Below are 12,815 nucleotides of genomic sequence, written 5' to 3'. Positions count from 1 at the left end.
ATGAAACTAATAGAAATAAAGTGCACACTTGTATCATCCTGAAACCATCGTCCATGAGAAAAATTTCTTCCACAAAACCAGTCCCTGGTGCCAAAAAGATTGGGGGCCACTGCTGTAGAGCATATGTTTTTCAGATGCCCATGTTATACAGAGGTTCATTTTAGATTTATTGCTCCATTAGTCAATAGGACACCTGGTTATATTAATACAAACAAAGCAAGACTTCATTGGTTCGTATCAGATAAGAATTCAGAGATTACACATTCAATTGCTGAGTTTTGTGCATTAATTCTTAGACTGTGGAAATTACATTTTAAAAGTTCTTAAATTTAAATGTCTATTTTTGTACACTATGTCTCTTTTTACTTTTCCATATTATTTTTACACTGTATCCTGGTCTTGAAACTGTAATAAACTATTATGAAGATTGAGGTTATGTTATAATGAAGTATTCTCTCTTTCTTGGGTAGTAAATAAGCCTGTATGATAGATTAGGACTTCTTGTTCTCTCTCCCCGCTCTGTAAGTACTATGATGTTTGGGTATGTGCTGTCTCCAAGAACATTTAATCAATTTTGGAAAACTTTTTAAGTGCATATTGTATTGTTGTTAATTCATGACATTTTACAGAATAGCAGAGCAATCCAGAGGGGGGAGCAAAGTGCTGTGGAAGTGGACTTACCGCTACGCCAGTGGTCAGGAGACTTATGCCGGCGGATCCCCTCCCGCACCAGTGGAAATGGGGTGTGCGCCATTCTCTGGATGCTGCAGGTGCCATGGCCTGAGGGCGGAACGCTACCACGCTACACTGGGGGTGTAGCAAAGGCGCAGGGTGCCACGTCAACGTAAAAGGAGACCGATCCAGGGGCATGGCCACTGCTGGTCAGCTTCCACAGAGTTTTCAGAGCGGGAACACCCCCCCAGGTGCAAATATGCGCCACGGAAAATGCCGGTGTGCTCCATAGGCAATAGTGGAAGCAGAAAGCACCCGCTGGCAGCACTGCTGTGGCAGCACTGAAAACCCTTTGGGAGCTGTGTTATCGGCCCTCCAATCCCCTCCCGATGCGGGATGGCCATGGCCCCCCTCCCGCACCCAATCATTGCTCCTCCCACCCTACAAAGGTTTCAACTACGGGCACACACAACACCCCAGGGAGGGCAGGGCATACGGCACGGCACTCTGCCCGAAGGGCTGTGCCATGCGGACTTAGCAGGAGGAGGGGTGCACTCGGTGGTGGGAATGGCACATAGAAGCATGTCACTTAAGTTACAGATGTTGGACTTGCGGGAAGGTGAGCTACTTCTGGTGTGCCTGCTTAATCACCTCTGCTTCCTAGTGTAGCATACAGGTTATTCCTAATAGAAAGCTGTATTGTTTACTTTCTTACTCTGCTGGTGAACATCAAAGCTATGTAACCCATTCTCTAGTTCACACCTCTTGTAACAAACGCAGGAATGCCAGCTTTGAAGATAGTGCCTCCTTGGGATGTTGCTAACCGCAAAAGATAGCAGAACCCATAATTGTAGCTTTTCACATGCCTGTGTTAGAATTCCTAGCGATCTCTAGTATCTCTTTGATGTATCTCTTAAAAGCCAGCTGCTATGTGTTATACTGTAACTTTCAACCTGTTCATTCTATGAGCACAATGGATTATCAATAAACTAAGACTTTGTAACCAAATAATCGCTTGGTTCTTTTGAAACTCCTATGCTTGACACTTAGCCCTAACAGATATCACTTCCGGAGCCCCTTGTATGGACGGGTAAGTCCGGCTCAGAGTCCTCGCGGCCCGCAGCCCCCAACACCGGCCAGCGTGGTTGCGGCTCCGGCCAGGATGCAGGCCCCCGTACATGTGCGTGTAGGAGGGTGCACATCCTGCTGCTGTCTCGCCCATCCCCGGTGAGGGGTGTGTGGCACGTGTTGCAGCTTTCCTCAGGCCAGTCTCCGACTCACCATCTAGGGCAGGTCCTGGCATTGCACCGGACCCCAAGCGTGTGAGCAGCCGCAATCACGGTGTGCACTCCTCCCCGGGTACCCTAGCCGTGTGCTGAGTGGCTCAGATGTGAGCTCACACACACTCTCGAGTCAAGTGTCCCCCAAAGTCCTGCTGAGCACCAGCCCGTGCCGCCACCTCCACATTCTCCCACATTGGCGACCCGGAGTTTGGAAGGGGAAGGTCCTGGGGGGGGGGGCTGGCAGGCATTGCCAAGTGGCAATGTTGTGGAGTATGACACAGATGGCCACCAGCTTGGCCAGAGGCAGGGGCTGCATGCTGCGGCAGCCGCCCTTGTGGTGCAAGCAGAGGAACCTCATCTTCAGCTTCCCAAAGGCACGCTCGATGATCATGCGAGTGGCCCTGTGTGCCTGGTTGTATGCCGCCCAGTCTTCGGGGGCGTTTTCCTGGTACAGCATCAGCAGGTAGGGCAGCAGTGGGTACCCTCGGTCACCTGTGGAGGACAGGGAAGTGAGGACAGGGGATGGGAGGGCTGCCCCACGCCGCTGCATGGTGGCCATACCTAGCAACCACCCCAGGCCATCCGGCCAGGCTGCCAGGAGGCAGTTGAGCCCTGAGGACATGAAGATCTGGGCGTTGTGCACGCTCTCTGGGAACTTCGCCACCAGATCTGTGAAGAGTCCCTGGTGGTCGCAGGATGCCTGCACGTTAAGGCTGTAAAAGTGGTGCCTGTTCCAGTACACCATGGGATCCTCCCACAGGGCCACTAGGGTGACATGCGTGCAGTCCACAGGCCCCACAACAATGGGGAACCCCGGAGCTGCTGAGAAGCCAGCTCTGGCAGTCCGCAGCTCCTCCTCATCTGTGGGGAACCACACATGCTGCTGGAGGTGACTGAAGCATGGTGTCCAGGAAGGAGTGGAGGCAGCGGCTGGCCGATGACTGGGAGATCTCCAGGACCTTGGCCACCATGCCCTGGAAGGAGCCAGTCACCAGGAATTGTAGGGAGATGAGGATATGCTGCAAGATGGGGATGGATCGGGGGCCGGACACCTGGCTGCAGAAGCTTGCCCTGAGCTGATCGCACAGGTCCTAGATGGTGGCACGGTCCAAGCAGAAGCAGTCCAGACAGGTGATGTCCTCGAGATGCAAAGTGCTCAGGCGCTCCCGGTACCTGCATGCCCAATGACGTCTGCACAGCCTCTGCGCAACCCACACATAGAGAACGGGGAGGATGTGCAGCGTCTGCACCCGGGGGGGCTCCCACGGTGGGATAAGGGGGCACCAACTGTCATGGGCCCCCATGGTTTGCGCGATGTGGAGCACTCTGCGGTGGCCTGGCAGCTGCCCTGGCACACTCCACCACTGCTTCCAGACACCACTGGAGCTCTGCAGGGCCCTGGCCAAGCAGGGCCGTGGGGCAGCCGAGGCCACCAGATTCCCTGCTGGTGTACCATGGGAAACCTGGGTGGGGTGGTGTGAGAGAGTGAACTATCACCCAGCTGTGGTCACCAGCCCCCGCATTCCACTGGCCGTAGGAGGAATGGTGGCAGACAGAGCTGCATCAGCCGAGAGTCACTGCCCGCTGAACTGAACTGAGGCAGAAAAGGCACTCCTCTTTGGTTGAGTGGCTCTGAGTGGCACTCGCTGGCACAAGAGCCGGGGGGGGGGGGGCGAACTCCCAGTACCGGGGTTTCTGGCGTATGGTGGTGGAGTGAGTGTCTGCCATGAGCCAGGTCCCCCGCACAGAGCAGTCCACCCTGAAGCGGTGGAACGCCTCATTCAGCCCTACCAAGAAGCGGGTCTGGTGTCTCATCGCTGAGGGCTCGACCTATGAGGAGGCAGTGGCCCGGGCGCTGTCCGGCTCTGAAGCACTCATGGGACCCCTCATCCACCCGGTGGCTGTAGCAGGCCATGGCATTGAGGTGATCCATGGTAGGTTGGCACCCCCCGCCCCTCCTTGCCACAGTGGGATTGCCACAATCTGATGGTGACACCCTCCCCCCCTCAGGTGACTCCCAGAACTCCTTGCAGACTGGCGCAAGCTCCACTGCGGACTCAGAGGTGGGCGGCCACTCCAGCGAACCAGGCGAGGACTGGAGCTGTCCACCCAGCACCTGCGCGATGGGAGGTCGGCACGTCTAGTGCCCCCTGCCACCCCCGAGCATCCAGACAGCCATCAGGAGGTGCCGAGTCCGGGGGAGGACACATCCAGTGAGGAGATCATGGATGCCGCAGTGGGTGGCCTCCGTCTGTCCACAGATGATGAGCAGCCTAAGTCCCCTCCAGGTGCGGCAATGAGCATGGGGTGTGGGACATCTGTGAGTGGCCGTCTGTGCCAGCATCTGACCCCTGTTCCGTCCTGCAGGCAGCCACACTGTGACCCTGACGGCCGACGTGGTGGAGAACCTATGATAGGCATCCCCACGGAGATGGTCGGCCCTAGCTGCCTCCTTCATGCTGCGAACCCTGGATCTGCCCACATCGCCGCCCAATGCCCTGGGGCCAGGGAATCCGGGAGGCCCGGCCATGGCAGACTTGACTGCGGGTGTCTGACGGGGCCCCTGCCCCGGCCCCTCACCAGAGAAAACCGCTGGAGGATCCGAAAGGCAAAACGATGCCGAAGGCTGCACAGGTATGACGGTAAGGTATGGGTTAACAGAAAACCAAAGTAAACCAAGGACACATAGAGCCTGCATCAGGTGACCTGAGGGTGGGGGCCAGAGGGGCTAACGGCTGAGGCAGTCAGGGTCTGACAGAGTCTGAGGCAGTTAGTGCCTGACAGAGCCGGAGAGAGTTCATGCCTGACAGAGTCTGAGAGAGTTGGTCTTTGAGGGAGCTGAGACAGTGGCTGAGGAGAGAAGCAAAGCTCACTGCTAGCTCTATTAAAACAGCAAGGAGCTGTGTGTGACTAAGAAAGAGAGTCACGGTGAAGACCTGAATGGTCACAGACACATATACACGACTCTTAAAAACTAGAGAGGTGGTTGAGGAAACAGATGTGGGTCTAAGAGTCTGAAGGGCTGGGAGTAGAGGCTCCAGTCGACTGGAGAGACTTGGCACATCATACCCAAGAGGCCAGCCTTTGCTAGTGTTGGAGAGTGTATTATATGTGAACTGAAAACCTGAGAGACCTAAGAGAAAGAAAAAGATATATTAGAAAGCCTGAAACAACTGAGCACCTTGTTAACTGTGTGAGATACTTTATAGCCCATGTAAATATGTCCCATATCCCCAGTTTAAGTCTTTGTGTTATAATAAATATCTGTGGTTTACGTTAAAGTTCTCTGGTGCCTATAATTTGGGAAAACTGTCCAAACTGCTGTGGTACCCTACAAAGTGAATATATATTTCCATCTGAAAGCAAAACCCCCGAAGAGACTTGTACAGAGAAATCCATATCATACCCACCCCTTTAGTTCTATAGTCCTGAGGTAAAAGTTTTAAAAGGAAGAACTGAGGAGAAAGAGGGGCTGGGATAGCCATAAGCCGCATCTAAAAGCGATCCAGTGGGACCATGAGGCTGGCGCTGTTATAGCAGGTGGCGGGGAACCGAGACCCAGGGCTCGGGGACCACGGCCAGCTCTCCGCCACCCTGTCCTCCATGTGGGCAGTCATAGAGTGGGAAAGAACATAAGAGAAGCCATATTGGATCAGGCCAATGGCCCATCCAGTCCAACACTCTGTGTCACACAGTTGCCAAATTTTTTTTACACACACACATATATATGTGTGTGTGTGTGTATAAAGGTTGGAGGGACAATGCTGGATGGCGGGAATGGAGAGGACCGTGTCCGCGGCCATAGGTCACCTGTCCAGTCTCCTGGCCATGGCGAGGCAGTCACAGGAGTGGGGTGCGAAGGTGGAGCGTCTGTTTGGCAATATCGACCAGTCTCTGGTTGCCGCCGAAGGGGCTGCTCCTGCCACTCCCAAGGTGCTGCCCCCCTGGCGAGGTGGACAGGGAGATACAGCGCGTGGCCGCTGTCGGGATCGGCATTCAGGACGGCACACCCACCCCGACCATGGACCGGCCGCCCCACAGGTGCGCCCCTCGGGTGGCCACCACTGCCCACCCCAGATGCCGGCGGCTTCTGCGAGGGCTCCGCGCGACAGGCCCTCTGCAGCCCTGCAGCCACATCAATAAATGTGATTTCTGCACATAGCATGAAGTCCTTATTCGAGTAGGAACGGGGGGCGGCCCAATCAATCTGCGGGTAGTTAAAATCACCCATTATGACACAGTTTTTTACGTTTAGCTGCTATCTTTAAGCCTTCCATCATATTATAATCATCCTCTCTCTTTTGATTTGGTGGGCGATAACAAACTCCCATAGTTAAATTTCCTTTTGGGCCCTCTATTTCAACCCAAAGCATTTCTAAAAGTGAATCTAATTCTCTGACCTCAGTCTTACTGGACCATATATCCTCTCTGACATACAGAGCCACCCCACCTCCAACCCTTCCCTCCCTTTATTTATTGATTTGCTTCATTTATATTCTGCCTTTCTCCCCGACGGGGTCACAAAGCAGCTCTTTACTTCTTGATGAAGTTCAAAAAGATATGATAAATTACTTGTCTGCCTATCCACCAATACATTTTAATCCACACTTTCTCAATGAGGGCTTATAAACCTGTAAAGGTAGGTTAGGCTGAGAAAGAGAGAGACTGGCTTAAGGTCACTCCATGAACTTCATGGCTGAATGAGGAATTGTACCACAGCCTACTTGTTCCTAGTCCAACCACTACAGCATACAGGCTGTATGTGAGAATACACTTTGGAAACCTGCATGAAGTAATTCTGACATCTGTAATAAACATGCTTCTGGAAAGTAATAGAAGAAAAAGAACTGCCTCCTTATATTCAAAATAAACCACTTACCTCAGACCTTCGCCCTCTGTTGAGATAGGCACACACAGGGCTGAATGCTCCACTCCCACAAATATATAGGTGAGTGCGGTTGAAGGTCTGGATCACACGCACAAAATTGCCACAGCCATGCTATAGAAAGAGAGCAAATGAAAAGTTGATGGATCCACACACAAAGAAGAAGAAGAAGATATTGGATTTATATCCCACTCTTCACTCTGAATTTCAGAGTCTCAGAGCAGCCTTTATCTTTCTCAGAGTCTCAGAGTCTCCTTTATCTTTCTCCCCCAACAGACAACCTGTGAGGTGGGTGGGGCTGAGAGAGCTCTCACAGAAGCTGCCCTTTCAAGGACAACCTCTGCCAGAGCCATGGCTGACCCAACGCCATTCCAGCAGGTGCAAGTGGAGGAGTCAGGAATCAAACCTGGTTCTCCCAGATAAGAGTCTGCACACTTAACCACTACACCAAACTGGCTCTCTATCATGAATGCATGATAGTGTTTGGTGGTGTTTGTTCCAGTTTCAACACTGGCTAAAATATGTTTTCTTTTACTCTACTGTTTTTAATGGCATCACCACAGTATGATCAGAAGTGTTCTTGAGACTTTCCCATGTATTTCAGTGCATATACTAAACTGCTTCGTTGCAGAAATGAAAGTAACTTGCAGTGTAATGTACCAAGTGTGAATTGGCAAGCTTCCCCAAGATGAAACATGTGACCTTCACAACCACTCTGGAAGTCACATTCTGCACATGGATTTCTGTATTCCTTCACACAAGAAGTGCACGTTGAAAAGGTGAAGATGTATCTATTGCTTCATACTTGCCAGAAAGGTTGGCTACCATCGTTCTGGCTACCATCTGGCCACTGATTGCTTCCACATAAGGCTTCCACACATTATCTTGTGGTAGGGAAGCCAAGAAAGTCAGCAAGACTTGGTCATTATAACATCCCTTTAGAAAACTTCTCCCCTTTTACACCTTGGCTTTGTCATCAAATCATGGGTGGGGGCAGCAAGCAATACTGTGGCTTCCTTAACTGAGTCACTCCATCTCATGTTGGGTCTCCCTCTTTTGCTGCTGCCTTCAACTTTTCCTAGCATTATTATCTTTTCATTGACTCTTGCCTTCTCATAATATGACCAAAATACAATAGCTTCAGTTGAGTTACTTTAACTTCTATCTGTACAATTCTCCTCCAACACCACATTTTAAAGGAATCAACTTTCTTCCTGACAGCTTCCTTCACTGACCAACTTTCACACTCATGCATAATAATGGGGAATACTATAACTTGAATTAACTTGATCTTGATCACCAGCAACACATCTTTATACATAATAATAATAAACTTTTATTTATACCCCACCCTCCCCGCCTAGGCAGGCTCAGGGTGGCTAACAAGACATGGTAAAACCATGATACAATAAAACAGTATATGATATAATTAATAATTTAAACAGTAAAACCAATAAGACAGTATGACATTATGGGACAATCAAATTATGTATAAGATGGCTCGGTGTTATTGATATTATCAGGAGTTCCGTCTTAAAAAGCTAGCTGGAAGAGGGCAGTTTTGCAGGCCCTACGGAACTGGCTAAGATCCCGTAGGGCCCGCACCTCTTCCGGCAGTTGATCCATGATACATGAGGATCTTTTCTAACTCCTTCATGGCTCTTGAAAAGATCCTTAAGTGTAAAGCTATTACTGCGCTCATTATAGGAAAGAAAGTTGTCTCTTTGTATAAAATATCTAGATCATACTAACTATAAAGTATTGCTACGAACTGAATACTTATTTGTATAGGCAATATGCTTCTCTTTTTTAACATGTTCCCCACTTCCAATCTAAAACTCAGACAGCATTAAAATCTTGTTGGATCACTGTGGTACATTGCTGAAGAAATGTTACACAACATAATTTTCAGGCTGACTTAGAGCCAAGCAGAAATGACACTGAGATTTGTGGAGGAATCTTCTGGATGTTTTTAAAACGGCTGCCTCTGCACAATGTCTCAATCCAGATTAGGAGCACAGCACACTGGAGTGACCGTCATATAATCAAAACAGGTTAGACAACCCTTAAGTTCTTTCTCACCCTATTATGTAGTTCCAGTCCAAACCAGAACTCTGTGTGGCTACATCACTTTACAAATGGCTGTGATGATCTCCCAGGATCAAGCTCATTTTGGCCTTTAGAGATCAAAAATGTGGAACTTCTCCTGTTCAAAGCTGTTCTCAAGTTATATCTTATTTCTGTGGTAAAATCATTACCTTGCTAATTTCCAGAAATTTTTTTTGAGCAGGAACGCACAGGAACACAGTTCTGGCTGGCTTGGTGACAGAGGATGTGGTCTTATATGCAAATAAGTTCCTCCTGGGCTTTTTCTACAAAAAAGCCCTGCTAATTTCCTTTACTCTCTTTTTAGCCAATAAAAGGTCTATGATACATTGATCTTAAACAGTGAAAAGTTGTTAATTGCTTATCACCCAATAGACAAAAAGAGTAAAACATTTTTTGTGACTGCTAGGCTGATTACAGACCAGCACTTTGGGCCGACTCAAAGACGTCTCTGAAGTCGGTCCAAATAATCCCTCCACACTCAAACATCTGCCGGGCATCTCCAGCCTGCACTCACCCCGTCCTTCTGGCCGCTCCACCCAGCTCAAAAAGCTCCCACTGTGAAAGTGGTAGCAAAGTTTTAAGTCAGCCGTCAGTTGCCTCCCTGCCGACTGGAAGGGGAAGGGCGCAAGTGAGGTGGCTTGGCGGTGTTGAGCTGCCAAGCCACTCCAAGCTGTTTCTGGGTTGTTGGAGGGTTTTTTGGTAGGACCCAATCAGAGCGCTGGAGTGCTCAAGCGCATCAGCGCTTGCCCCCCCCCCGGGAAAATAGAGGAATCCGGCTTCCGGGTCACCTTCCTGTGCAGAGGTGCCCGGCAGCCATGCGGACTGGAGACAAATGGCATGTGGGTGAGTGTGAGGAGGCTCTGGGGTGGCTCGTTTTAGGCAGTCCTGATTTGGGACGCCTCCAAGCCACCCCAGAATGCCCGTCAGTTATCAGTCTGATATCAGCCCTAGAGTTCTTTCTGGATTCCTGTCAGCAGTGCTTTTTGGGTAGAAAAAGCTCAGCAGGAACTCATCTGCATATTAGGCCACACCCCTGACATCACCATTGTTTTGCACAGGGAGGGGGGAGCTGCTATGGTATACTGATGCCTGAAGTTCTTGGCACCCAGCAACATCATCCCACTGACCCTCCCCAACAGGACCAGCAGCCAGCCATCACAATAGACCAGAACAGTGTCTCCTTAAAGAAACACAGTGTCCCTTCTTGCTTAACAATCAATCCCTTTGTGATAACTGGGTCCACTGAAGAACTGGATCTCTTCATTGGTGTTTCACATACATGCCTATATACAGGCACTCCAAACATACTTGGTTTCCATCCTCTAAGCCACTGCTATTCAACCTTTCCTATCTTCAGTCCTACCAAGCATTCTATCAAAAAAGGTGGGTCTTGCTAGGGTAGAGGGAGATGGGTAGTGGTGTTGGTCTGCAGCAATACAACCACCGCTAACACTTTACTGAATGTATGAACTTCTAGGTGCACACATGCTACTTCACACGCTTACAGTCCACTGGCACCTTTGTATCTGAAGAACTGTGCTTGCCTACAAAACCTCATACCTTGAAAATGTTTTCTTGGTCTCAAACATGCCACTGGAATCTAACTTTGTTCCACTAACTATGTCTTTATCTTGCCTGCCAACTGCACATTCATCGACCCTCGCCTCTTTCTAAAGCCTATTATATGTCTCCCACAACAGTCATTCCAAGTGGTAAAATATAATGTATCCTAAAATTAGCATACAAAGGACACCTAAAACCACAAACCAAACTGAACTGCATTCTCCCAGTTTGTGCCCATCCCTATTTATAACTGCTAAGGAGTAACATTTAGTCTGGCTAGGATGAACACCCTTAACAGGCTTTGGAAGGACAACAAAAAAATTGGGATGCAAAGATGTAGCACGCTCCAAAGGCATAACTTTGGTGATCAATTCATTTTATACAATTTCTCACCAAAGCAAATGCTGCATGAAGTCCATAGACTGGAAAGTGTCCAGGTTAATATCAAGAGTCAACAGTGTCTCAAAAACAGTCTTAAACCACATTTACCTATAAGAGTCTGCTTTCAGGAATGCCAGGTGGACATTCATATATGACATGATGAACCGTCTAAAGACTTGTAACCAAGCCCTTGCCTCAAGTGAAGGTTGGCCGAGCTCTCAATAGAGAGCCACACCAGCCACACACCAAGGAATGTTAATTTTTTGCAGAAAAGATAAAAGAAGATGGTCAATGTTTTCATTTACCAAGATAATTCTTATGGCTACTTTGTAAAGGATAATAAGAATGACTTTAAGGCTAAGAACTTGAACAGAACATGGAACATAGTTCCCACCTCCATTGCAGAAAAAGAAGTTTGGACTTCCAGGATTGGCGCCTCACTGCAGGACACGTTCGTGGCGGTCACTCCAGCGAATGGTCCTGAATCAGGTGATTGACCCAGGGGACCAAAGGGGAGTTCTTGGCAAAGACCCCTCAGCAGATGGCTGGAGACAGTGGATCGAACGGCGGTTCAGTCCTCAAGTCTCCAGTTGCCATGAAGCTCCGTCACTCAAATCACCATTTTGGACTAGAGGCGATTCCTGATTTGCTTTTCTGTTACTTGCTGATCTGCATCTTTCCAACCTAAACTTCTCATTTTTATAAGACTGAACCTCCCAACTTATACTTTGCTTATGGAATCTCTAATTTAAAGAGGATACTCTTCATTAAGGGGAAGAAACTGAAACAGTCATAGAAAAGGGGGAAGGGGGGGGTCTCCTCCCCCTTTCTGCCCCGACTCTCTCAGCTTTCAAACATATCCGTCGCTGGCTTCAGACAATTTGATGAAGTTCCCCCATGTTGGTTTCCTGTGCACTCTCCAAGAAGTTAAAGAATTATTAGAAAAGTGTGAGGGAGGAGTTCTTAGGGTGCGCACAGCTCTTCCCTTTCTGAAGATGGGTACATGTGCATTTGTCGACTGGCTGTGTTAATCTCTGTCAGTTGCATCGTTCTCTATTGAGCTGCTCTATTGGAAATACTGACGTTCTTGCTGTGGATTACAGTTTTATCCATTTTCTTATCCAAGGATTACAAGAATTATAAGACTTGAATATAAGGCAAAAGCCATAGGACTTCTGGCGCAGCCTACACAAAGGCGGATGGATCCCTACTGGTTGATATAACTTGGATTTTTTGCAATTCAGTACCTTTGCCACCCTGATGGAGTTGAACTCGTTTAAAGGTGGATCCTGTGGGTGAGACTGATTTCTGCTTGGTCTAGTCTGTATAAAAGACTTCTTTTTGTTCCTCTTTAAGTTTGGCTGCCTAACAACATCTGTAGGTTTTAATATCTTATATTTGTGGTTGGTCTGTTTGGGTTTGTAGCTTATTGGCTTGCAGCCTATTGGAGGGTAAATACTGTTGAATTGTGAACTCCGTTTGCTTTAAGTGGATATTGTTGATTGTGACAATACGCTGTGTTCCATAACAAAGTTGTAAACAATTTTTTGCATTGAGGGAATTTTTCTCTTCAAAAAATTATCATCATAAGAAGATACTGTGTGGCTCTTGAAGCTTCTATTTTTTTCTGTTTTTCCTGTGCATATTGAATTGCTGATCTTTGCCATAATGAATAAAAGAGGTACTATGCCATCTCCAAATGTTCAAACTGACCCTGCCAAATTGACCACTCCTAATTTACAGGAAGAAATTAAAGGCTTACAATTGACATTGATGAAGGCTATGTCAGATTTGACTGATAAAGTAGTAACTTTAGGAGAACAAATGCAAAATGTAAAAGGTGAAGTAGAAGAATGTAAGCAGCAAACATCTGAAACTAATAAGCTGATGAAAGTTTTAGATATAAAGGTGGGGAAGACAGA

At 48.4% G+C, this 12,815-nt stretch overlaps 1 protein-coding gene across 1 annotated transcript in view; it reads right to left on the bottom strand.

Annotated features, from left to right (window-relative positions):
* Positions 1-12,815, bottom strand: part of SEMA3C (semaphorin 3C) — a 381,732-nt gene that overhangs the window by 191,754 nt on the left and 177,163 nt on the right. Inside the window, exon 5 of the mRNA XM_060244661.1 lies at positions 6,835-6,954. Coding sequence (XP_060100644.1) covers positions 6,835-6,954 — 120 coding nt within the window. The remainder of the gene's footprint in view (positions 1-6,834; positions 6,955-12,815) is intronic.

The sequence above is a fragment of the Heteronotia binoei genome, chromosome 8, assembly GCF_032191835.1.
Source record: "Heteronotia binoei isolate CCM8104 ecotype False Entrance Well chromosome 8, APGP_CSIRO_Hbin_v1, whole genome shotgun sequence".
Taxonomy (NCBI): domain Eukaryota; kingdom Metazoa; phylum Chordata; class Lepidosauria; order Squamata; family Gekkonidae; genus Heteronotia; species Heteronotia binoei.
Note: the sequence above shows the minus strand (reverse complement) of the source record. Positions and strands in the feature narration are given on the sequence as shown.